Below are 26767 nucleotides of genomic sequence, written 5' to 3' on the forward strand. Positions count from 1 at the left end.
TGAAAAAAATGTCGTTAAAGTGCCCTTTAAAGTGGCGAAAACGCTGCCTTTGGTTGCCCTTCAACATGATTTAGCTCCATCTATAGGGTTGGCAACTTTGGTCATCTGGCTAGTTTCTCTCATGCGTGCCTGTGCTTATGCACACGGATGCACATACACTTACATGTAGGCCTGTGTACATTTCTTACCTTCAAAATAGTCTGTAGGGTTCGCAAACTGCACCAATGCTTTTGAAGTAGCTAATTTTAGGTTTATAATGGAGTAATACAGATTTGCCGTAAGATTTCTAGTGCGAGATAAAGGGCTCAAAGTGTGTCATGAATGAGAGTTGGCAACCCAGCATCTCGGGATCAGGAAGGAAATGTGACGTTGAGTGCCCTTCTAGTGGAGGAAGTGGGATGCATTGCTTTGTATCGTGCCCTTCCAATGTAAAAGGGTGCTGTTATGAATTGGCCTCTCTACCACGCCTACATGACTAAGTGTCCAAATAGGTGCCTTTCTAGTGGGGCAGTCCATGTGTGACAATGTGGGGAATTGTCCTAATCGATGCCTCTCCATTGGAGAAAACGTGATGCGATGTCATATAAGGTGCCCTTACGGCTGTGTACATTTGAGGTTCCCCCTGGGTGCCTTTCGTGTAGAAATTCCTCATGAAGTGCCCTTGCAAGTCAGCAAACATGGTGTAGTGCCCCTGTGATGGAGAGAAAAATATCTTTGATGGGGGCCCTTCCAGGGAAAATGGGATATGGTGTCTCACTATAAGACGTAGTTTCCAGTAAATGGGGGAAAAGCAGATGACATGATGCACCTTCTAGCTGTTCCTATGTGTAAGATTAAAACTGATATATAGGTTGCAACTGTAGCTGACAAAACAGTGGTTGAATAATCTTAACCAGGGACTTCGCCATACATAGTGTACCACTCTACTAGTGGGGTGGGGCTGTTTTTTTTAAGCAATGCACAACCGAGAAAGCAGGGTCAGCCAGTCCCTGGAGCAACTGACCTTAAGGGTCGTGCTCAAGGGCCTAATGGTGAATTCACTCTGCCGATTATAGCATTTGAACCTGCAACCTTCCGATCAATGGCAAAATCCCAACCATCAGAACCAGTCACGCACCATCAGAAAACTTTAACATTGGAATATGAGTACTTATTTTATATTTTATTGCCGAGAAAGTGTACAAAAACTCTGGAAGGCTTGGGGAAAGCGCAGGCACGGTGACGAGATGCGGGGTGGAGGGGGCTCATTTACCGATGAAAATGGGGGTGGAGAGTAATTAACTTCAAGCATCGCCGGTGACATTCTACTCCTTAACTTATGTAAATAGAGCGACGCTGCGCGCGCGGGGGCCGCGAGCGCGTTACGGAGACTGTGACGCGCCTTCTTTTTTTTTGCGTTTTTATGAATGGAGGGGGAGCTCGCGCCGCCCGGGCTGCTAGTGTAACCAGCAGGGGGACATCGGGGGCTCAGTGAGGTCCGGTTCCCAGTGCGTGTGACGCCGGGACTCGGCAGCGCCGTACTTTTTAACTAACATACCTCTAAAATGATTAATTAGGGTCGTCGGAAGAACATGATTCTCGCCATCTCGGTCGCCGATCTCCATCGCATATAACTAAGTTAGCCTGTTTTTTAGATGCACATGCCTTTTTTTTTTTAATGAAGCCGAATCGTTGTAGTGATTCTCTTAATTTTGGGAAAAGTGCCCATAGCTAAAAGCCAAAATATACTAATTACTTCATAGCGCGCTGGTTGTGTGTATTTTTTTATCTGACTGGTTGACTATCGTGGCTGCCATGCACGATTACGTGATCCGTGGTTAAACGCACGCGACTGTCGATTATATCTGGTTGTGTAAAACGGCGTCTTATTACTTAAACCTTGAAGGATCTCGACTGGCCATTTGTGAGGATAACCGAATCGACAAGACAGACACGGACGTGGGGAATGGCCGCCTGTTTGTCGGCAGAGGAGGAGCAGGTAATGTGTTAAATGTGTCTTCCTGAACATGTGAAAGATCTGTCTTGCTCGCGCTAATACAGGGGAATGGACAAGAAAAAGCCGATTAAATAACACGGTAAAATATATTCGTTGCAAACACGGGGAAATATTCCTTAAAAGTTGGCATATGATTAAATAATCGCGGCATAATGTCCTCTTCATTAAGTGTTGCTTCTTGGTTTTTCAGACGTACAGGGCCGCTGATTCCTCCCACCATACGCTTATAAGCAGTGGGTTAAGGGAATATCAATAGGGAGAAAGTTTTTCTTTGCTCCAGTTGCGCTGCCCGTAACATAAAGCAAACATTTTGTACCGTGGTTTCGCAACTAAATTTCCGTTAACGAGAGAGTGGGGGAATATCTGTAAATTCAAGTAACAGTAACGAAAAAAAAGTACCTCCGCCATTTAAGGAATGTTTGGTCCCTTTAATTTCTTGGCTGGAGGGGCGATCTCATTTAACGCTTTCATTGCCGGACACGTCGTTTTCCGTCTGGCTGATGGCTAGCTGGATGGTTTGCATCAGTTTTGCTTTCGATGAGTTATCCACAGGGTCGGTATTGTACGTTAGGTATTTTCAGAGCCATTGTATCCATTAAATTTCTAATTTATTGTCCACGCTTGCGCGGGGACGAGGGCCACGTGTGGCCGTGGTGACACACCGGTCACGTGGCTGCAGGTAGTTTGTTCCGGACTGGGAGGATGCGGTTAGTGGCACAGCCGTAGTGTCCAACAGGAAGTCGTGGCCCTGCTGCCATATAATCGGAAGCAACTCTCATCTGTCAGATTGGACATTCGCAATTTTACTGCACCTATTCGGGTGCTTTGAGGCCAGGTGGACCGGACTGTCACGGCCGATCAGGTCTGATTTGACACGCATGGCGTGTCCAACTGGACCGGGTAACAAAATGCATTGAGTCGCGCTGTTTCCTCCCATAACGGTGCGATCATGTGGCGCCGTTTTAGTGTCACAGCTGCTTTCCTGTTATTTTCCAGAAGGGATCGAAGTAGGAGGTCTGAAAACGACACACTGAACTCTTGCATAGATGCTGCTGGAAAGTAATTGATGCAGTCAAAGAACATAACGTGCCATTTTGCACAAAAGCATTAACTTTGTCCTGTGCACATTTAGGAAACGGCTAGATTAAGGAGTAGCAGCGAGCTGTTTGGTGGACGTAATGAAGAAATGAAGCGGAGGTTAACGCTGGGTCACTGACGTTAACATGTTTGGCAGGAAATGTCTTGTGTTGTGACTTCCTCTGGTTGGCACCATTAATTTAGTTTGCCTGTGTGATTTGGTACTTTTTCAAATGTTACCATGGATGCAAGGATGTTTAAAAATTCTAGTCAGTAGTTATCACCCACCCAGCTGGTGAAGTTCTTTTTTTTATTATTATTATTGTGGTAACGTCTTTTTATTTTAAAATGGATTAGCACGTAACCCCCGCCCCCTTTCCCTCCCATCTGGATAGCAGCCCTGTGCTGGCACTTTGCTTCTGTTCAAGGCTGCCTCTGGTAATTGGATCATGGCCCATCTATGTCCGGAGGTTGAGTCCCCCCTACCACCCACCTAGGGACTCACCAGCACAGTAGGATTCAGTGCTCAGGAGACTCTTCGAAGCATTTACTGCATGCTAGGGACCTTTGTTTTCAAATACAAGAGGCTCCCTTGTCCAGATGCTTCTGCGGATGTTCCACTCGTAGCTTAAAATGAAGGGTTTGAAGATTATTATAGTGTGATGCCCAGGCTTTTGTCATTAATATTGTCTGAAGCTAATCCTATGTCCGTTAGTGTCCTGATTTCACATCCAGTGTTAGAATGATGTATGACACACCTTGTACATCTGTGTAAACATCGCCATAATTGAACTGGCATGCTCTGGAGCTGGGCTGACTGGCTTTAGCGTTAAGATGTTTAGCTGAGATGTGCGTTAAGTGCAGCAGCAGAGGCCTGTGCACAGGCTGCCCCGCATCCTTTAATTTCCCCCAACTTTTTCAAGAGACGGTTCTTTACAAGAACCGCCCACAGCTTCGGGTGTTATTGTCGAGCCGTGGGGCAGCACAAGAACAATGCTTTTGAATGACGAAGAGAGAAAAGAAGAAAAGGGATTTTTTTTTCACAAGAACATTATCTGTATTAATTTCCGGCTTTATCGGTAATCTCTTCATCTGGTAAAAACATGACTAGACTTTGGGGGTTTGTGTTTTCTCTCTCCCTTTTAATTGAGTCTTCATTTTTGAAAAAATTGTATTTTTTTTTTCCTTCCTCTGAGATTTGACTTCCAGGAACAGCTCTGGGTAGCAGAAGTAGGTGATTGTATCAGCATGTCATCTGTGTTTCTAATCATGCTAATGAGGTGAGATTGCAGCAAGAAGCCAAATGTAGACTCTGGGCCTCAGATTAACCTGTTATTGCAATTGCCCACATGTGCCTGCATTTATGCTGGTACCTGTATCTCTGTGTCGGTTCTTAGTATTTTAGAACTTAACTCTAAGCAAATTGGTCCTAATCTCACATTTTGCAAATATTTTGTCAAGAGGATCACATGCAAAAGAAAAATATAAAAACAGTACCAAGGAATCAAGTTATGTCAAGTCAACTGGGCTTTGACATAGCATTCATATTGAGGTATACAGCGCAACGTGCAAACAGTGGCAAAGGGAGGGTTTACACAATACTTAAAGTGCAAAACACAGTTTGAAATGGGGGGGCTGGACCCATGGGTGCACTGGGTAAGATTCAGCTCACCTGTGTATACCCACATTAAAAAATTAACCCGTGCGATTTAACATAAGCACTTGGAAGTGTTTTGGTGATTTGGGGCCTGCCCTGGACCTGCTGCAGAGGTCTGGGGGGTGCACTGTCTGTTGTGGGCAGGTTTCATAGCCAGTGTTTCATCACTTGCGGGGGAAACTGTGTATTTTTGCATCGTGGATGGAAAACCCACGCGAGGCTGAAGGGAACGGGCAGGCTTGGGTCGCGTGAAATCTGGGGCATTTACTAAACATAGCTGTCGAACAATGTATAATTTTTGTAGGAGTTCCAAATGTGGGTCATAACGTTTTAGCTGTTTTGTCGTTAAAGATTTCTGTAAATGAGATTAAGCACTCTTAGGGAAAGTAATGATTGGCACACTTCCCAGTGCAAAGGTGTTCATAATGGCATACAGCAATGGTTTATACATCTGCTTGAGATGGGTAATGATCACAAGTCACTGTTTACAAGAGGAAAATCATGGGATTTGACATCCAAAAGTGATTTTTGACTTGGAAACATAATGGCCCTGACCTTATGTCAGAATTTATGGGTGACCATCCTCTACAGTGTATCCAATTTGGTTTTTCTGTCAGTTGAAAGATTTTTGTTTTAATTCTCAGATTGAGAACTTTAGTCTCTTCTACTACTGAACTCTCATGACATGACTGTGGACCTTGGCATCTTCTCTTAAGGGAGGAAAACAAACATTGTGTGATGCATGAAGGACTGGAAAGACACAATCTCCTGTTTCTGGTGGAAAAAGCTTTGATTCCTGGAGCAGGAGATGACATCAGAGATAAATGGAACCACAAAAGTGACATAATCACCTCAGTGGAGGTACCAGGGTTCACGGTTTGTTGGCAAAGCTGCCTTTCTCAGAAAGAGCTTTTTTTTTTTTTAGGTAAAATAATATTTTTTGTATGTATGTGTGTATGTATATGTGTATGTATGTATATGCGTGTGTGTGTATGTATGTATATATGTATATATATATATAAAATCTAGACTGATTTCACATTTTTTAAATAATGATGAGTGGAGTAATGTTTTATGTTTTGTGTTGCTGGAACTTTTGGATCCCCTTTAAAACAATGAATGACGAAGTTTGGCTATTTGTTCTAAATGCTCAGTAGTTCAATTTAATTGTGCCTTTTTTCTTTTATGGTTGTGTCGGTAAGACAAATTTTTTTGGTGGTGAAGATTGGATCTTTTGGAAGACATAGTGACACTGTTGTTGGGAATAGAATCCCTTGCTCAATGGCAGTCACTTAAGTGGTATTCATAAGTTTAACATGCAAACTGAACCTTTAAGGTTCCAGCTGGTAGAGTTAGGAGACCAAGTAGGTTTAAGGATAGATGACCTCTACCCAAACCCTAAAATTGCATCCAAATATCCTTCCATTTCTCAGAACGTCTCCTCATTTGAAGGATGTGACAGATGTAATACATGCTTGCTTAATCTCTTGATTTAATGAAAATCTAGTTTTATAATGTGCAGTTCTGCCGAGTCATGAAGCAGATATGTTTATTTTGGATAAGAGTGTAGGGGAGGTTTTTCCTGATTTAAAACTTACAACAAGCTTATCTGAAGTAGGTTTTTCTTTTTAAACCACTAGATGGTCCATTGCACCTCACCTGAAATGGGATTCCCACGATTATACCCAGAAGCCTGGAAATATCTATTAAACTGCACAGTTTATGAATCTCTCTTAATTGCGTAACCTATTTACTTATTACTTCTGTTTTTACAAACATCTTTTATTTTATTATTTTAACATGTTTTTAAACCTACACAATTCCTGTCCTTGGGTTGTTTATCACATTGCCCATTGGAGCTCATTTATTTTATAGTATGTGTACATTTGAGGACTGGTTGCTAACGGTCTTTTAGAAGCAGTAATATTTTGAGACTTGTGTTTATGAATTAATTTGAAACGATCATATATCATTTAAACCGAGGTAGCACATGTTGCTGCTTGTTGATATTACTTATAAATCATGAAGACCCAAATTGTGATGCGATTGTGTTGATGTACACTGACAAGGCAACTACAGTCTTAAGCAGAAGTGTGTTTTTATGCTTGCTGTTGGGCCTCTTCTCTGTAATTCTTAATCGGTCTTTAAAAAGTTGTGCCAGTAATCAGCTTGTTAAAAGGAATTCACTACGCTTTTCAGCTTGGCCGACAGAATCACCTTGGATTTCAGAAGAAGTTCCTTCTTCCCCTTCTACACTGATAGACCATCTCAGTATTCGTTCTGCAATTTAGTCTTTGTTCCTATTTCATGGCTTTCTTGAATGATACAGTGAAGAGTGTTTGCTTCCTAAAGTCTGCGAGGAGCACGTTCTCCATCTGTTTCAGTCCAGGTGGCGTTTTTTCTGTAGTTATTTGGAGGAAGCGTGCTCGTGATCCTCTTAAACTCCCCTTGAACACTGACACTTTAATTGCTGCTGATGCTGTCTTCCCGAGGCGCCGGGTTTCATCTTCAGCTGGCTCCTGTTCAGTGTCTCCGGTTCAGGAGGCAGTGCGGGACAGGCATCATGGAAACCAGGCAATTTAGGCCACCGCTTTGTTCCTAAATTCTGGCTAACTGCAGATTTAAAGGGAGCAGGAAGTGAGGACTAACCTAAGCCTGACCCCCCCCCCCCCACACACACACGCACACACACACACACACACACACACACACGCAGTTTAATAACTATTAGACAAACACCCACGGCCATTTTGCAGTGTAGGCTCACCAATCCTTCCCCACATCCTGCTTCGATCCGACCTGCCGCTTGCATACAGCAGACACTGCAGAGCCGTGATGCAGGGGAGTCAGAGGGCAAGGCCTCCTTTCCGCTTGTCGGCACCATCCTCATGTACAGGGCGCTGTCTGGCTAATAATATACTCTGTGATGGTGGTTTAGAGACACCCGTAAAGTATTTCTGTGTGTGAGGCAGCCTGTTCAAGGCCAGCGCTCCCCCCGGCCACCATGGTGATGTAACACTGCGGGGGCCAAGGACACTTTCGCTGAGAGCATCCTCTGTCAGTTTCAGCTAATGGATCCCATTTCAGTCTGCTTCCTGTATGAATGATTGATCATTTTAGCTATGAATGAAATGTCAAATCTTCTGTACTTGGGCACTGGTAGAGAGTAATATCGGGGAAGTGTGTACCAATATCCATTGAGACATTTTGGAGCCGTAGTAGATGCCTCCTGGGCAGCTACCCGGAGAGGTTTTCCATGTATGTCCTACAGGGAGGAGGCCCTGGGGCAGACCCAGGACTCGCTGGAGGGATTATCTCTCTCGGCTGGCCTGGGAACGCCTCGGCGTCCTCCCCGAGGAGCTGGTAGAGGTAGCTGGGGAGAGAAAGGTCTGGGTATCTCTACTGTAGCTGCTACCCCCGCGACCCGAACCCCGGACTAGCGGAGGGTGATGGATGGATGGTAGATAAGTCGTGAGGAAAAAATTTTGTGAACCCATTGGAATTTTCTGGATTTCTAGATGAATTAATAAGAATTGTGACACTTCATTAGAATATTCTCTCTTCACCAACCCCATCTTGCTCTATGACACTCAGACACACTTGTAGGTGAGAGGGAGCTTGGCAGTGAAGGTCAGCCACCTGCAGCGGCGTCCATGGAGCTGGGGGTTAAGGGCCTCACTCAAGAGCCCACACTCCCACAGACATGGCTATTCTGCCGAATTGACGTGATCTGTTCTTCAAAATAAAGATTGTCTTATTTAATGATAACCCACAAAATATTTAATACATCCATGTCTTTATTCACAAATGGTCTAAACTGAGAGTTCTCAGTGTCGTACGTGAAGTGCCCCCAGGTGGTCAGTCAGACCATGGTAATTTGTGGTGGGCGCTGGAAAAAAAAATACAAACCCAAATCACTGTGAAATAACATCATGTAACACATTTCTGAATCATTTTCAAGGTGATTACGACTTCTCACATTCCCTGTTATGACGTGTTTGGGCAGGTTAACAGAGCCTGCTCAATACTGCATGCGGCACTTTTTTTTCCCTGCACTTGGAGGTGACTGCAGTAATACCTGGCATCGCAAAACTTTCCATGCCAAACAGGCTCACCCCTCTCACTGAATTAAGTTGTTGTTTTTTTTGTGTGTGTAAACCCAGCTTACTTTGATTTTCTTTTTTAACCTTCCCAACTTGGGAGGGCAGTGATTCCCTCTGATTTATAAATGACCTTCCTGATCTGTAGAGTGATGGAGGCTCAGGTCTTTAGAAATCCTCTTGTAACCCTTTCCAGCCACAAGAGCTTTGAGGAGTCTTCTCAGGTCTATATGACACCTGAGTATAATTGTGAAGAACGTGTGTGTGTGTGTGTGTGTGTGTGTGTGTGTGTGTGTGTTCATCTACATATGGCCATGCAGGTCAAAGCCACGCCTGAATTGCTTTGGAACACTTGATATATTTAATGTACACATACATTTTGTATGTGGCATATTTTGAAAGCAGAAGGCCTCTTGCATATAAGTAGCAACTGACTTTCCAAATTTCTAAATCTTTCTAAATTCTTCTAAAGTTTTCTGCAGTGATGGTACACCCACAGTTATAAAAAAAAAAAACAGGTTATTTTATTGGCTTAAATAGCTGAAATATCTGGGCAGAGATACACTAAACAGTTTGTTCCTGTTTAAGTGAAGTCTCCAGACCTAGAGGATGTGGGAATGTGCTGCAGTCAGGACTTCTCTACATTTCTGTTTAGTTATCATTTGATGTACGCCACGATGCATCAGAATGAGGGATGTTTAACGTAAATCCGGTTAACCTTTAGCTCAAAATGGCTTCCACTGTGTTAAACAAACCACCATGCCCCAGAACATTCTACTCTGTAATGAGAAGCTTGTCTCACCTACAAAAGGACACTCCATGTAGTGCAAGCATGGAGAACCATGTCCCAGCTTCAGAAGGTATAGGTTTCCACAAAGCCTATTGCATTTGTGATCATCGAAGGCTTGTGACCTGTCACACAAGATGGAGAGTGCAGACTGTGAATTTGTCTGGTCATTTTGGGATTGGAGTGGGGGGAGGTGGTGTTTGCTGCCAGGAGACCCTGGGGCCGGGAGCAGTGACGTGCGAGGCTTCCGGAGCAGCCTGGAAGCTTCGCACGCTGTCCTTCCACGCAGCGCCCTTTTAAATCTGTCGTGACGGCGAAGAGCTGGCAGGCGTTTCGGAGTTTAGCAGCTTCAGTTAAATTCAAGGATCGAAAACCTTTACTCTCATTTGTACAAGTTCAATGAAACTTGCTTCCATACCTCCCTGCAGACATTGCATAATAATAAGGAGCAATAAACAGCAATGATGAGTGATCAATTGCATACAATATATACAATATACAAGCAAAGCACAGTAAAATACAAGTAAACAAGGTGCCAAAGTTTAAAGTGGCAGTGATTTAAAAATAATAAGAATCTATTCCTGAATTTTGAAGTCTAAGTCGTGATGGATCTGTACAGTAGCTCCTTCGGGGGGGGGGGGGAGAGAAAAGTGACTCTGCCAGATGGATGGGGTCTTTCATTTAAATATAAAGACCAGCCTTGGACAATAAGCATCTTGTGTTGGTGGATTTTGCTATTTTAAGAGTGAATGTTTCTGCTCTTTGTTTCGTGAGGGAAAGTTCTTCTGGGATGAACCCCAAAGCTGGTGTATGCCAGTGATCCAGAAGCGTTAACCATGCCGTTCATATACAGACCTCCTGATCTCTCCATGTACTTTTTTTTACCACATTGTTACAATCATGATGTCTCCTTTGCATCCCATCTGTTTTTATAACTGAAAACCAGCCCAGGATATTTATTGTGGTGGTTCCCCCCCCCCCCCCCTGCTTCCTCAGGCCACAAAGCAGTTTCTGGAGGAGATCAATAAGTGGACCACACAGCATGGGGTCTCTCCCTTGTCCTGGAATGTGGCTGTCAAGTTCCTCATGGCTCGAAAATTTGACGTCCTCCGAGCCATCGAGCTCTTCCACAGCTATAGGGTGAGTATGTGAGTGGAAGTAGATGTTCATTGCCGAAATAATGTCCCAGTTCCTGGAAAACCAATGATATGTACTATTCAAAAGCTATATTCCAAAGGTTTCTTGAAGATCACCTTTTCTTCTATTTACAGAAATAGTATGTTAATTATCTCCCTTTTCGGATAATATTACTGCTGGTTAGTGTGTAAGTGGGAGGGCTGATGCAGCCTGCTGGCTTCTGCGAAATGCGTCACATTGCACTGGGATCGCTGCCTTATCACTCTGACCATGCGAGCGCTGGTTCCTGTTCTGCATTCTTCTCACATGCCTGGGAACCCGGCCCTATGCTCTGAGCAGCAAAGGAAGTGATCTCAGCGGAGAAACTGGAGAGCCTGGTGGCAGGCTGGCAGATCCATGCGATCGCCATGCAGCATGAGAGCTAGCGGCTTAGCGGACGTTAGCTTAGCATCCCTTACTGCTGGATTAGTAGTTCGCATCACAGCTGTTAGCTTAGCACATGCTACTATAGCATTATTTTTTATTATTTAGCAGATGCCGAAGACCCACCTGTTTGCACAGTTCCATAAATGTGTTACGTAAGTTTTGTATTTGCTGCTCTATGCTCTGAAGTAAACACATTTTTTGTTGTGCTTGCATACCGGTAAGCAAATCTTTCCCCAGACAGTGCAGTCAGCACTTATGTTCTATTTCTCTTCTGTACTGATAGTTTAAAATTTTTCTGTCTTGATGGAACCACAGCCCCTGTTCTCCCTTATGTGGACTCATTAGATTTACAACTTACATGACTCACAGCAGTGCTGAATCTGCTTCAGCCACTGTGGAATCTGTGTTGGCAAGATTCTGGACCAATACTCATAACCAGATTCCTGCCATAGAGCTGCTCACTTACTGCGGTGGGGCTCGTACATCACCAGAACATAGACATTGCCCTCAGTCTCAGTGCACTTGCTTTAAAGGTTACTCAGAATTTGTTTGATGTCCCTTTTGCGGATGGTTTGAAGATGATTTCTATCAAGTAAAGTCTTTGACTCTGCATGGTAAGGCAACGTGCCCATGCTAAGAAGGATATTGGTTCAAATCCCGTGGCTGGAGGAGTGATCATGTCACTGTTGGACGTTAAACCTGAAAACTGCTCTAGGGTAATTAGAGCTGTGTTTCCCAACTTGCAGATCACATGTTTGCTCCCTTCCCAGCTCCCTGACAGACAGTTCACATTTTTGCTCCCTCCAACACTCAGTAATATGTGGATTGTCAGTGTTTCCCTCAGGATCGGATTGGGAAACACTCAAATGGAGGCCTGACCCTCTGCCCCAAGCTTTGTTCTCACCTGTGCATGTGTGAGCTGTTGGAGAACAAGATGTGAAAACTAAAGCCTTCCTATGCACCTGTGCTCATCGTATTCATAACCCACTGTAGGGGAAGCCTGACCAGATGCTTAAATAGTAGGGCAATGGAGTAATCTACTGATTTTATTCTGACGACCCATTGAGTAATTGTTTATAATGTATAATACATTGCATTTGATGTAAGGCAAGAACAAACCAACCATTGCAGGGTCCCACATACCAATTTAAGGCAGTCTAATTCATTTACGTTACATGTTTCTGGACAGTGGAAACTGGAGACGGCACACAGGGTGAACATGTAACCCCACATACACAAAGCGGCAGTGTGCAGTGACAGCACCCCACACTGCACCACTGTGCTGCCCTGCTAGGCTTGATATGAATGCATATGATCATGCACATGCAATTGTCACGTGACAAGGACTGCGATAATTTGCTGGTATTGCTGACATAGGAAACAAAATTTAGCAAGCTTGGAAATTTTAAGAATGGTTCCTTTTCAAAAATATCTAGCGTATGTTTAGAAAAGAAATGTCTAAAGTTTACCGCTTTTGCATGAGCTCTCTGAGACTCATAATCATTCTCGTCCTTGCTGTTTGACTCACTCATACATCATCTGGCTCGTTTGTGAGAAATTTAAACATAAACGAGCGAAGAGGAGAAAGGCAAACAAGAACCTGTGATGGAAAGACATTTGTCTTCTGCTGTATGGAAATATTTTGTATTTCGTAGAGAGGATACTGAGCAAAAGCAAATGATTTCTCAGCACTGCTTTGTGTCTGCTGGAACACCAGCAATATCACCAACTTAATTGACAGACTTTGATAGGTAGATAAGTTCCTTTGGCTGTATAGTTAATTTTCAACTCAAATATCATTCAGCCCTATTCACAATATGTTCACAAAAAATAATTTTATGTTTAATATGTACCGTATTATGTAAGATAATACAGCTAAGTGACAGGGCTAACTTTTGTTGTAACATTGATTATTTAGCCATAGAGGAAGTATAAAGTAAATTATACAAAATGATATAAAGTCAAAGTGATGACAGAGACAGGGTAGGGTACTCCGAAAAGCTAAAGGGCGCATATCTATGGCTAACTCTGCCTTATGGGGTGACTCGGTCAAACCCGAAAGTCGTCTTCAAGATGAATATCACCACAGCAGGCCTGCAATGCAAATACAAGTTCTGCTCTATAATACTGACCGATAACTGCATTCTCATTCACCAATGCAAAGTGCTTCCAAACAACTGATGCTATCACTCTTTATTTGGACCCTCATCCACTATGTTCTGTCTTCCGTCATATTGCCAAGTACTCGAGAAGGAAAATTTGAACCACTGCTTTTTAATAATCAAGTAATTGTGACAGCTTTATGAAATGGCTGTCCTAGTGCAGAGCGATGGTGATCCAGATGTGGCCTGTTTAAGGTGGTTCACTTCAGCACAGAAGCTGCTTAATAGCAGCCTCTTCCACATTTCCAGATGCATCCTTAAACTTCAGCTGAAAATGGGCATGGAAGTTGGCAAAGTGATACCCCCCCCCCCCGACCCCGGGCACTGGTAACCCGTGGAGCTTAGTGCGAGCTCTCGCAGGCCTCTTCGTCCCTGTCGCGGCAAGGTGAAGTGGCTCGTGTTACGTATCACGTTACATAATCGCTTGTCGGTGGCTTTCAGCCGAAACTTTCGGTCGGGAGGGTGGCTCCGGTGAATCCGGCCGAAGGTGATGGTGGCGACACTGTAAGCCGAAGCCCGTAGGGGCGACACCGGCCGTCCTTTCAGGCTGTGCGCAGTAAGGCCTGTGCTTATTTTCCTGTATGTGCACGTTCCAGGAGACTCGTCTCAAGGAGGGCATCATCAAGCTGCAGCCCCAGGAGGAGCCTCTGAGATCCGAGCTGTTGAGTGGGAAGTTCACTGTGCTGGTGAGTGTGGGATGGGGAGGGGTACACACAGGCTGGGGCAAAAAAAAACATACATCACAACACGCAGTGATGCGGCTTCCCAGCTCTGGGTGTTGTCACGGCAACCAGCAGAGTCTCATCTTCATCTCTGGCATCTGCCCTGCTGTCGTCATGGGCTGTGGGGATGCCTGGGGATCGGTCGCAGGAATTTAGGGAGGGGCGTAAAGCTTCAAGGCGATGAGCCGAACGGCACTGTGTGCTCCGTAGCCCGATCTCACCAAGCCCCCCCATGGTGACGCTGACACACACAAAGCAGTCTCACACGGTTCATCAGCCAACCTCACATCCGGTCAAAAGTATTTTTAGCTGTGAGTTAAGAGGGGAAACAGCCTGACTCTGTTCCCACACAAGCAAAGTGACCCTGGTAAACATTTGAAATTCGGCTACTGAAGCTTATCGCACTCATGCTGGTTTTTGGAAGGGCGGGGGGGCTCTCTCTCTCTCTCTCTCTCTCTCTCTCTCTCTCTCTCTCTCTCTCTCTCTCTCTCTCTCTCTCTCTCTCTCTCTCTCTCTCTCTCTCTCTCTCTCTCTCTCTCTCTCTCTCTCTCTCTCTCTCTCTCTCTCTCTTTTTTTTTTTTTTTTTCCTGCATGTTTTGGTTACTGTTGCTTAGCAAAGTGGGATGTGAAACGCCAGTATTGCTGGCTTGGTCAGCTTGCTGACCGCAGGAAACCTATTCGCCGATTCCTCTGAATCCCGGTGCCCCACGACATTTTATCGTGACTGACTGCCTGTAATGTCTCTCTCAGCATTTTAACAGCTGGATCTCCTGAAATGCTGTGTAATGGCGCCTATATCTCTCTTCTCTTGAAACTCATGAAATTGAGGCTTGAATCCGCCTTCCCTTCTGCCTGCTGCCTCTCCCTTTTTTGTTTTGTTTGCTCTGGGCTCCCCCGTGTGGACAGTATTGGAATGGCATGTTCTCCCTTTTCGAGTCCTAAGCAATTTCAAGATACCTGGGCAAAATCCACAAAGCAAAATGTGTAATTAAATACACCAGCAGTGCGGCGGTCTTGAAAAACTAGGGCTAGTGGTGGTTGTAGGAGTTACACTGTACGAGTACTAGAGTAATATTTTGTGTTTTGCTGTTAAAGGAATGAAAGAAAAGCAGGCCTTTTGCCTACTAATAGGTTTTTTGAGCCTCTGTTTGAAACAAAATTTAAGATTAACTTGTTTGTCTAATAACATCGAATACCTCAGTTACGATATGGGGACCTCTGAGGAAACTCCATCTTCCCCCTACTTTCAGGACGCCCGTGACCCAGCCGGGGCCTCCATCGCCCTCTACACTGCCAAGCTGCACCACCCCAACAAGTTGGGAAACCATGTGGTCCTGCAGGCCCTCTTCTACCTGCTGGACCGGGCTGTGGAGAGGTACGCCACTGGGGGGGCGCTGTACTTCTTCCCTTAGTCTCACCTGTGTAGTTACAAGCTGCTTGATTGCTGGCCCACCCACAGATGTCGGGGGTCCGTTTCTGAAAGTGGCACCTTCATTGGGTCCTCGCTCTCTTCTTGATTTTCTCAGTTATGAGACGCAGAGAAATGGCCTTGTGTTCATCTACGACATGGCTGGCTCTAGCTACACCAACTTCGAGCTGGACCTCAGCAAGAAGATACTGAATCTCCTCAAGGTTCGGGATATGCCTACGACATCACTCACCTAACACTGGATGGTTTCCTCCAAAAGCTCTGTGATGGCGTTAATCTCATTTTTAATATCAACTGCTGTCACCTGTAATTAAGGAATTGCAAATAACGATTTGAAATCACTTTTGTTTTGAAGACACAAGATCGTTGTGTATATGACGTGTACACTTTTCAGACGGGATCTTCTTTGGATGTCTGTGAGCTCAGACGCGACACGTCATCAGAGCATCATTAGGCTAGTCTATGCACACCGGTGTGTCTTTCTCCTGCTTTCCTGCAGGGGGCGTTCCCAGCCAGGCTGAAGAAGGTGTTCATCGTGGGAGCACCGGTGTGGTTCCGTGTGCCATACAACCTGCTGAGCCTGCTGCTGAAGGAGAAGCTGAGAGAGAGGGTGGGTGGGTGGGATGGGAAATAGGAGGCCTGGCCTGGGTGGGGGGTGGGGGACAGCCCCCTTAATCACACCTATGCCCATATTTGTAAACGTCTCATAGTAGGAAAACACTCATAAGTTCCCCAAAAGGCTTAAAGGGACGACGATTTTGGTCCTCACTTTAAGAGTAGCACTACCGGCTTGAGCAGGATTTAGGAGAACTCCAGACCTGTGCTAAGCCACTAGAAGCTGCCAGACAATGGCCTTCAGGTGGAGATCAGCACGCACATTCCAGCGAATGGCAGACAACACAGAGCTTATAAAATATCGGGTTGACAGAGATGGAATATTGTTTGTTACAAATATAATGACGTAATCTACAAGGAGGAATCTTGCACGGTCTGACGAAATTAAAGTTCACCATTGTTTATTATTATTTGTGCAACACCAGAGAACTACAAAATGTCACCATGATTTCATAAGAGAACTACAAAATGCTGCCATTAAAGCCATTTGCTCACTCTGGGTGTTGCGAGATCATCGCGTCACTTTTTCTCTCAAACGTGACGACCTCCTCCTAACTGAGAGTGGGCATAGGAAGCTCTTTACTTCTCACGTCCTACGCTGAGGCAGGACAAACCCTAGTGAGAGTCTTGGCACGATTCCTAGGATTGATTCTGAGATGCTTTATAAATACAGGCGCTGGTTCTTGTAAAGGTTTAGGGTATAATCTTTTTACTTTTTTATTCCTGTTTTCTAATTAAGATGCTCTCTATTGATGAATCCAAAAACAGGGTGAAACTGCAGTTTGACTTATTTGCCATATCCCTACTGGGATCAGCAATTGTAATAGTGTTCTCCTCACCAATGGCATCTTTAAGCTCTGTTTACGCTGCTCCAGCCACCTAGACCTGTGTGTGTGTGTGTGTGTGTGTGTGTGTGTGTGTGTGTGTACGTATGTACATACAGTCTCTGCGCTGTGTGCAAACTGCTTGCCCTTTTCTGCTTCTCTCCTGCTGTCAGGCAGATCCATTTCACTCGCTTTCAGGTTAGATTTCCATTATAGTGCCATCAAAAGGCTGCTCATGTCTGTCCACATGTTGTTTGGACCCCTGGGAAGTCATTGCATGAAAGGGATTGGTTGTTGTATTGTTGTATTTCATTCCTCCTGATGGCAAAATCATTTAGGCTGCAGGATAAACCTGTATCGATAGACTCAACTTTTTTCAGCTATATGTTGGCAAACAGCATTCAAAGGCATCATCCAGGATGTCCTGTTGTACATTTCCTGCACTGTTCTGTGAGCGAGTCTGGGACATCTCTGAATGAAATCTATACCTCCAATCCCCAAAAGAAGGGGGGAAAACAGCTGTACTCCAGCTAGGAAGTTGATTAATGGCCATGATACAATTTTGACCTAGTTTTGCAGTTGTTTCCGTTAGCGAAGACCTGCTTAAAGTGGTTGTTTTGTTAACATTCAAAGCAGCTTTGCATACATAACTATATATTCGAGGTAGATTTCCTTACATAAAGGAACAGCAGCAGAATCGGACCCAACGTAGTCAGATTCTGGATACGCTTCAGTTTGCTTTATCACTGAGCCGTCTGCCTCCCCTTAACCTGAACCGTTCTCATCGTCTCCCTTTGACTCTCTGCAGGTCCAAATGGTAAAGATGGCCGACCTCAGGCAGCACCTACCTCAGGATTGCCTGCCCCAACACTTGGGCGGCTTGCTGGTCCTGGACGCATGTGGCTGGAACCGGCAGCTGCTGGCAGGCCAGAACGGCTGCGTGGACCCGGTGGACGAGCTGGTGGGCTTGCCCCCACGCAACGTCTCCATCCACACCCCTGGCTCTGATGCCATGAACCTGGCCGAACTGGCAGCTCACGTGGCCCGGGTTCAACGCGTTGGCATCTACCAGGAGTACAAGGACATCCGAAAGGAGATGCCATCTGGAACCTTCCACTGTGCCATGTGAGTGGACGTGTTAACCGCTAAGACCTCAGACAGCATCTCTGGGTTTAACAAATGGTCGTGTGGTGTGATCACGTGTGCAGTTATATTAGACTTAATGGATTGAAGAGCTGAAGGTGAATGGTTACAAACCACTGGTTTAGCAGCCGAGTTCATTCTCAGTGCAGCCAAACGCTTTTGTCCATGCAGGACTCCTGTGAACCAGGAGAGGAACCGTTATGGGGATGTCCTGTGTCTTGACCAATCCCGAGTCCACTTGAAGCCAAGGATGGGAGAGGTACGTCTCACCCAAACTAAGAAAGATTCACAGTAGGAGTTAAGAATTGTTTCTGGGGAATGAATTTGCATTTTATTCACCCTTGACCTCTTGAGAGAGAAACCTACAAAGCTGCGCAGACACGGCATGGACAGCTTTGTAAATTTAAACAGGCTGCGCTGTGTTGTCCAGCACAATCTTATCCGCATTTTCCAGTCACGTGACCCTTTTTACTGGAGAATCAGTATGACGGCCTCAATGCTCAGGCAGTTTTCCCCTTGGAGTCCGGGAACAGAATGAAGTTTTGGAACGGCCCCCCCGTTTTCACCTTTGCTCTTTGTTTGCTCAGCAGTCTTGCTGTTTGTTCAGTCCTGTTCCCTTATTATATTCGTCAGCCGCAGCAAACTAGCAATTGGAAAAGCTGTCTGTGTAGCTACTGTGGTAACCAGCTGTGTTTCCCCACCCCCCCCCCTCAGATTTCTGACTACATTAATGCCAGCTTTATAGACGGATACAAGCAGAAAAATGCCTACATCGGCACTCAAGGTACGAAGACCTGCAGTCATTAAATGCAGCATCCTTCAGGGTCCAGCCTTCCCTAAACTCTGCTGGAGTCTTGGTGCTTTTATTTGGAACCAGGGGAATAGTGCCTCAAAACATTAAATCAAAACATTATGACCTCCCCCACAAGAAGTGAATAATGTTGATTGTCTAGTGACGGTGGTGCATGTCAAGGTCTGGGATATATTTGATGGTAAGTTAACATTTGGTACTCATAGTTGACATGATGAATGCAGAAGAAATGGGCTGGGATAAAGATCTAAGTGACTGACAATGACCAAGTCATTATAGCCAGATCGCTGGGTCAGAGCATCTCCAAAACGGCAAGGCTTGTGGGCCGCTTATGATCAGCTATGGTGAGACCCTACTGAGAGCAGTCTGAGGAGGGAAAAACCATGAACCGCCGTCAGGTATTTGGTGGCTATGACTAGACACGGAATATAAATGAAGGCTATCCCATCTACTACAAACCAACAAAAGTGCTACTGTGGCACAAATGGCAGATAATTTTGATGATGGTTATAGGACTAATGTGTCACAGCACACAGTGCGTCGGGCCCTGCTGCGTATGAGTGTCAGATTGCCCATGCTGACCCCAGCACAGCGTCGAAAGCGCCCACGATGGGCACGCGAGCATCCGAACTAGATCTTGAGACATCGGAAGGTCGCCCGTTCCGATGAATCCCGTTTTCTGTCGCATCAAGTGGGGATGCGGGTACGTGTCGAGCACCTGTGGGAAGCGCTGGACCGGCAAGTGAAATCCACCGCTGCATAGCCCATGCACAGCGGAGTCTCCATGCACTGTGTGTAGTGCCGCATTATTCCCATGACCATTATCAAAATTATCTGCCATTTGTGGCACCGTAGCCCTTCAGTAGGTGCTCACCATGACTTACTGTGAGCACTCCACGAGCCTTGACGTTTCAGATATGCTCTGACCTGCACTGACCATAATCATTTGGCCCTTATCAAAGCCACTCAGATCTTTATCCCTGGCCATTTCTCCCGCATTCAATATGTCTACTGTGAATGTTAGCTTGCCAACTACTATATCCCAGAACGTTTTTACTGGAAGCCAAATACTACTGGTCATAATGCTTTGGTTCATTGGTGTAAAGCCTGTTCCTAGGGGAAATATATAGTCTAATTCAATAACGTGTATATCTGTATTTTGGTTATCCTTGTAACTTAAACAGCATTTCAGGGATTCTTGAGGAAAATAACTGCTGTTGCCCATTTCTGCAGGACCTTTGGAGAAAACTTACAGCCATTTCTGGAGGATGGTCTGGGAGCAGAATGTTCTGGTCATGGTTATGACGACAAGGTACCATTCCTCTGGGCTTTACCAAATTCCAGTCAGAACATTCCTCATAGGGGTCCTCTAGGTCACTGACCTTCAAAGTTAGCACTTTGACCACATCCAGATGCTCTGTGACAGGTCCACCTGAACATTAACAGCCATCTAAGGTTCCGTGTGTAAGGTTATTGTTTCTACATGTTAGTAAGGTCATAAATGGGTCAGTATTAACACATGACACAGTACTAGATGTTTGCTGGATGGGTTAATACTTATCTTAGTTCGAAATAAACATGGAAGTAACTTTTAAAAGGTACTGAGAGCGCTTGCTAAGAGGGGGTGGGGCTTCTGTGTTCCGGGTCCACAGAACAGAAGAGGGGGGGCGCCATAAGTGCGGTCAGTATTGGCCACCAGAAGAGGGGGGCCAGGAGGTCTATGGCCATATCGCCGTCGTAAACCAGCGAGTGGACCGGCATTCCCACTACAATCAGACCACGCTGGAGCTGCACAACACCGAGGTAGGGGCTAGCCGCCAGAAGCACTCTGCTGCCATATTGAGTGACTGCAAGGCTGATGGCAACGTGTTGAGTGCCACCCAGTGGATGGGAGGTGCTGGTACACCTGACATTTATAGGATGTTTTGAGGCAACTGGTTTTTTAAATGAATATAAGAGTGTATCAGGGTGGCATGATGAGCCACACTATAGCCTCAGATCCTCCAGGTCCTTCCTGGTTAAGTGAATTAGCACATCTAAAATGTCCATAGTATGTGACTACAGTCGAACCTCGTTACAACGTACCCCGTTTATAACGTTTACACCAATACAACGTTCAAATTTCGATGTCCCGAATTCGCGTAATGCATTATTCCATTTGCCGGTATCGCTTAGAACGTACACCTTTACACTGTAAAGTTCGATATAACGTATGATTTTCAGAGGAAAATAGGCAAACTGACCTTTGTTACAACGTACAGCCTCATCTTCCGAGCGCGCGCACAATTCAGAATCGGCTGTTGCCGGCCATCTACATCGCTTAGCAACGCCTAACTGTATGAACTTATCCTCACGAAGCATTCCACGCCGGCCGGACTCCTTGCATGCAGCCCCCGTTTTTTCATGGTTTTGCATGGTGTCATGCTGCCGCATATCAAGCAAGATGCCTGCTAAAAGGAAACTGATTTCGCTGACCGACAAGGTGGAAATAATTCAGAATTATACATGGCAGCCTTATACTGCCGACGTGAACTAAGTTCTGAAACTGTGTGGTTATTGGGGTAATTGTGTGACATATAGTGAAAGAAATTAACAAAAGACCGATGTCTAACACACGTATCTAAATTTATTTCAGCCAATTGAATCATACAGGTGCATAATTTCGGTTTGATATTAGGTTACAGTAAGGCGATTTGAACGATAGGCCGGCAGTGGATTTTGCGTTATGTCGGCTGTCTATGAGTAACTGATATTAACCTAGTTTGAAGAATATAGTTCCTATTCAGAATAGGAACTATATTCTTCAAACTACACAAGCTGTATGTCATAGTGTCAACTTGAGGGGTGTTTTATAAAAGTTTTTTTTTATATATACATTTTGTGTTCTATCATTCATTTTGAGGGACTTGGTTACAATGTACTATGGTTATAATGTACGAATTCTTAATGTCCCCCGAGGTACGATGTAACGAAGTTTGACTGTATATACCTTTTGATGGACTTGCATCCCATCCATTGTATTCCCAGCCTAATCCCTGTACTGACTGGGACAGACTCGCACAACCCAGTACTGGACAACTGTAGACCAGGATTGTACTAGTAGAATACTACCTTCCTACTGATATCTGAGCTGAACCTGCATGGTTAGCATGCCCAAGAAAGGCAGACAGCCAGTTGACCCCAGAGGTTTTTGCTCTTTCTGTTGCAGCCAAAGGTGCATGTATTCCTCTCCTCTGGCCTCTTTCTGCTTGTCCAGCATGCAGTGCATGTTTGTAGATCTCTGTCTAAAGCTCTCTGAGACAACTATTTTAGAAAATGAGCTTTATTAAAATAAGCTGAATTGAACCAAGCAGTTATGGAAAATATATGGACAAGTTTGTGGTCTTCCTGGCATTTTGGAACTAATTAGACATAATGATGTACCAGGCTACATAACACACATTTTGTAGGTGACATAAAGTACTGTGTCGAAGTCTTAGGCAGTCAAAGAAAATGCTGTTTATCTGTACAGTAAGTCTACATTTCTGCAGAAAAATACCCACACAATTTAACATTAGAATATATGCAGATTAATATTAGCACAATAAAAACTAACAATTTATCCCCAGAAAAATCATTGGACAGCTAGAACCACTTCAGTTCCTAAATCTCTCCTCAGAGGCACCTCAGCCGTTCCATGTATTTGCTACATTTCATGACCAACTCAAGTAATTAAGATAATTTAAATGACTCAATGAGGTATTAATTAGCCAAAGTGTGTGTGTGCTAATGGTCAAGTAAAAAAATATGTTGGTGTTTTGCACTTTTGCTGCAAATACTATAAGTGAGGTTTTGAAATGGCTAACCTAACACACTTTGACAGGTAAAATCTGTTTTACACCAACATGAACATCATTTAGGCATCAGTTTCTCTAACTGCCTAAGACTTTGCACGGTACTGTATGTAGGATGACAGAGGTGGCTTTGAGTGACCGTAACACTCTTTGTGACTCTATCTTCACCCAGAACTGTGAGCAGAGGCAAGTCACCCACTTCCAGTACCTCAGCTGGCCGGACTACGGTGTTCCCACCTCCGCCGTCACTCTCATCGACTTCCTGGGCACTGTGAAGCGACAGCAGAGGGCAGCTGTCAAGGCCGCCCAATCACGGTGGAACCTTAGTGAAGGACCGCCCATGGTCGTCCACTGTAGTGCTGGGATTGGCAGGACAGGTATGGGAGAATCTCTGCATTTGCACACATTGCATAGAACACTTTGTTTTGGTCAGCAGGTGGCGTAGCGGTTAAGGAATTGTAGTTGTACTCCCTGTTGTACTCTGGGGATCTCTCTAAAAATACTCTAATTTTGGTTTTGATAGTAGTCTTACATATAAATGGATTTCCAAGTTTTATGTTACCATTTCAGTTTAACGCTTAGAACCTGACAAAAGCTAAACGCGTTAATTTTCGCACCCATAGATCACAGGCTCCTAACTTTGGATATGTATAACACACAGGCATGAATCGCATGTCGTTAGAATCAGAACTTACTCAATCCGTTCGTCCAAGTTGCAACATTGTGCTTTGAAGCATTCCAGAGTAATCCTATGTGCAATGAGGCATGTATTTTAAACATTTTCCACCAAAATATCCCTAATAAACCATAAAACATCTATTATTCATATTAGATGGAAAACAGCTTCTGCAATGATCCACACACTACCTTTCTGGGGGGGAAAAAATCTATATTTTTTGCAATATTTATTCACATGCTCTGTCAAAACAGTTGAAATAGAAGGCATGTAAGTGGAACACCTCCCATATATAAACGCAATGACATGCTACAGCATCGGTTTGTTTGAGGCAAAAATGCCGACTAAGTTTCATTCTCAGATATCACTTTGCCAGTCATGGCGTATATAGGCAGAAAAACAAGAAAGAGAAACATTCCGCATTAGACTCAAAAGCCATCTGCTGTAACCGTGTTTATCCACTGGATCATAAACTAAGCAGTATTTTTCTATTTCAGTTTCTTTCAGATGTTATAAAATAATAAATAATAAAAAAAAAAACATGTATTGCTGTCTATCATATAACTTCAAGTTACCAAATGGATGCAAAATCAGAGATATTCATTACAGCCTGGCACTAACCATGTATCCTTTCACAGTACTAAGCCATAGAAAGGTCCCCAATGAAGCCCCTGCATTCCCGCATCATAGAGACTCTAATCTCAACATTTATAAGATATTTGTACTGCCTGCAAATTTTTATATTAATGAGACTTAAAAATTGAGAAATTTCAATAAGCGCAAATAGTTTTTCCCTAATATAAAGGATGATATCAAGACTGTGTCAGCATTTACACTTCAAATTATAGCACATCTGAGCAGTTCAGAATGTCCTGAAAACAAAACCGTAAAGCATATGTGGCTGACTCATGTACATACAATGTAACAGGCGTAAAGTCAAAGGGATAGAAAAATGCTCAAAAATGGATAGGATTTAAAGGATTAATTAGTGTTCAGATTATGATTTGTATTGTGAAGTTGTTAATGTGATTTGGATTTCAATGTAATTTGGATTTGCATCAATTTAGTGTGGAAACTTTGGCTCTAAAGTCCCACAATGCCTTGTCCTGGGATAAGTCTCTGACTTTTTCAGGTCTCTATGACTGACCACCAGCCCTTTATAGACTTACAACCCCCCCATTTGTCTAAGCATCTCTCCTGTGCCCTCTACCCCCACCCACCTGCAGGGACCCTGTGTGCCCTGGACATCTGCCTGTCCCAGCTGCAGGATGTGGGCACGCTGAACATCTGGCAGACGGTCCACCACATGCGCACACAGCGGGCCTACAGCATCCAGACAGCAGAGCAGTACTACTTCTGTTACTCTGCCATCCTGGAGCACGCTCGGGGGCGGGACCTGCTCTGAGGCAGTCGGTGAGGCCGCTGCACTAAGGGGAGGCTGGGCATCCGGCCGGGCCAGCAGCGACGGTGCCGATGGGATCCCCAACTGAACAAAACATAACTGACTGCATACAGAAAGGTGACCTTCCTCTCTGGATCCCAGTTGGGCTGGTGACAAGACCACCAGTTAAAGGTCCATGACCTTCACTTGAATGAGAACACCCAGACTTCATTAGGCTCTCTCTCTTTCCCCCCCCCCCCCCATTATTATAGTCCGAGTATTCTGAGTATTCTGTGAAGTACTGTACAGCTAATTATTGAAGTGTTTAAGGTACTCATTGCAGTCTAATTGGTCTCTATCATGGTAAACACGCACCTTCACATCATCTCAGCGGGGGGTTGCTTTCCAGTTCCTGCAAAGCTGTTGCTGGATAATGTGTCAATATTGAGTCTTTAGCTGGGTGCTTTATCCTGATACCCTGATACAATGTCCTGATAATTGTCAGCAATTAGCACTTCATTTCAAGACCTTAAAGATCTGATTAGTTGTGGCCCGCTCCAGGCCAATGGGGAGACCTGACCGAACTTGTGAAGATACCTCTTTTTTTTTTTTCCCCCCAGTAAAATAGTTGACTGCTTAATATGCAGGAAGCATTCAAGGGAAAACTGGGTCAGGATTTTCTGTTTATCAGCAGTGTCATGATATTTTCACCGACGACAGCAGGGAAAAACTATGCTGAAATGAAGGAGGGAGTAAAGCAGCTGTATTGTTTTGTATGTATGTATCTATGTATGTAAATCCTTGCAGATGGTTTTGTGAGCACATTCTCCTGTCCACCGCCTAGCCAATGCTATATATATAAGGGCCTGAATGTTATAAGTACAATCCAAGTATTTTTAAAAGCTTCCTATCCAAAGATTGCTTAATGGTTTCAGTAACCAGTGCATACTCAATGCATTATGTCAAAAATGCCTTCTGTCCCACACTGATCACATTCCACGACAGTTCTGTGACCAGCCCATTTCCATAAAGACCATTTCGTTTGCTCTTGTTTTTAATTTTGAAATATTTTTAAATAGATTTGTGAATAAGTAACCAGTGTCTTGCCGGGGTAATAACATTGTAGCAATAGAATTCAACTGATCTTGAATTTGTGTTTGTTAGTACAGCTATTTTGAGACCACCTCCCCTGAATCAGGAAGTTGCTCATTCACCAAGGTGACCGAGGCTGTGGTTATGGGTCTTCCTCTCCTGCCAGAGGAGCTGTGGATGGCTGTCTTCAGAGGGACCGTCCAGTCCCTTTTCGAAAGATTTAAAACCTCCTGGGATCTCTCTCTGGCTCTTGGCAGCAATGCATTCCATTCTGTCATTCCTACCTGACATTCTGCTGCTGAATTCATATTCAAATTGCTTGTAGTTCTGTAGCTCACAGAACTTTTCTTTGACTCCTCTGCACTCATATTTCATCTACAGCACAAACTGAGTAAATCCCATTTTATCATTTACTTCACGGGTTTTCATTCTAATTTTTACTTAACTTATATTTTAACATTTTCTGGTATAACTAATATTTCTGTATGATCATTATGAAACAATCAAATTTGATATACTTGCTTTATATTTACCCTTGTATTTTTATATGGTTTTTGTTTTATGGCAAAGTTCTTTGTTTTGTCAGTAATATTTAAGTAGTAGGTCCTCATTGAACTGTCTAATCCCCAAAAGAAGTCGAAAAATAAGGTTTAAACTCATTAAATGGAAAAGTTATCCCTTCACACTCGTTTTGTTCCTTTTCTGTCTCAAATGACTCTTAAGGTGGCTTCTACCAAATCTTCAAAACATTTTGTTCTTTGATGTTATGCCTCAGCGAGTCCCTACTTTGTCGTGCATGAACTGAAGTATATTTCCCAGTGCAAATACCAGCATTACTACTGCGAGATCTTTGGCTTACCTTTTAATAACATCTGAAGATACAATTAGATGTATTCATT

The 26767-nt window shown here is 44.2% G+C and overlaps 1 protein-coding gene across 5 annotated transcripts; it reads left to right on the forward strand.

Moving 5' to 3' along the window:
• Nucleotides 1–895: 895 nt before the first annotated feature.
• On the forward strand, nt 896–26551 carry ptpn9a (protein tyrosine phosphatase non-receptor type 9a). 5 transcript variants are annotated; one of them, XM_072698242.1, is made up of 14 exons: nt 896–1031; nt 1886–1978; nt 10614–10757; nt 13939–14028; nt 15315–15439; nt 15591–15696; nt 15993–16103; nt 17741–18057; nt 18247–18334; nt 18790–18859; nt 20120–20198; nt 20539–20689; nt 22892–23096; nt 24622–26551. In XM_072698242.1, the coding sequence occupies exons 1-14, from the start codon at nt 957–959 to the stop codon at nt 24798–24800; spliced, it is 1833 nt and encodes a 610-aa protein (XP_072554343.1). In that variant the 5' UTR covers nt 896–956; the 3' UTR covers nt 24801–26551. The 5 variants fall into 5 exon arrangements, with proteins under 5 accessions (XP_072554343.1, XP_023678582.1, XP_023678583.1 ...); XM_023822814.2 differs by lacking the exon at nt 896–1031 and adding an exon at nt 1337–1617; XM_023822815.2 differs by lacking the exon at nt 896–1031 and adding an exon at nt 1337–1487.
• The last annotated feature ends 216 nt before the right edge of the window (nt 26552–26767 follow it).

Source organism: Paramormyrops kingsleyae, chromosome 13 (genome assembly GCF_048594095.1).
Source record: "Paramormyrops kingsleyae isolate MSU_618 chromosome 13, PKINGS_0.4, whole genome shotgun sequence".
In the NCBI taxonomy this organism is placed as follows: domain Eukaryota; kingdom Metazoa; phylum Chordata; class Actinopteri; order Osteoglossiformes; family Mormyridae; genus Paramormyrops; species Paramormyrops kingsleyae.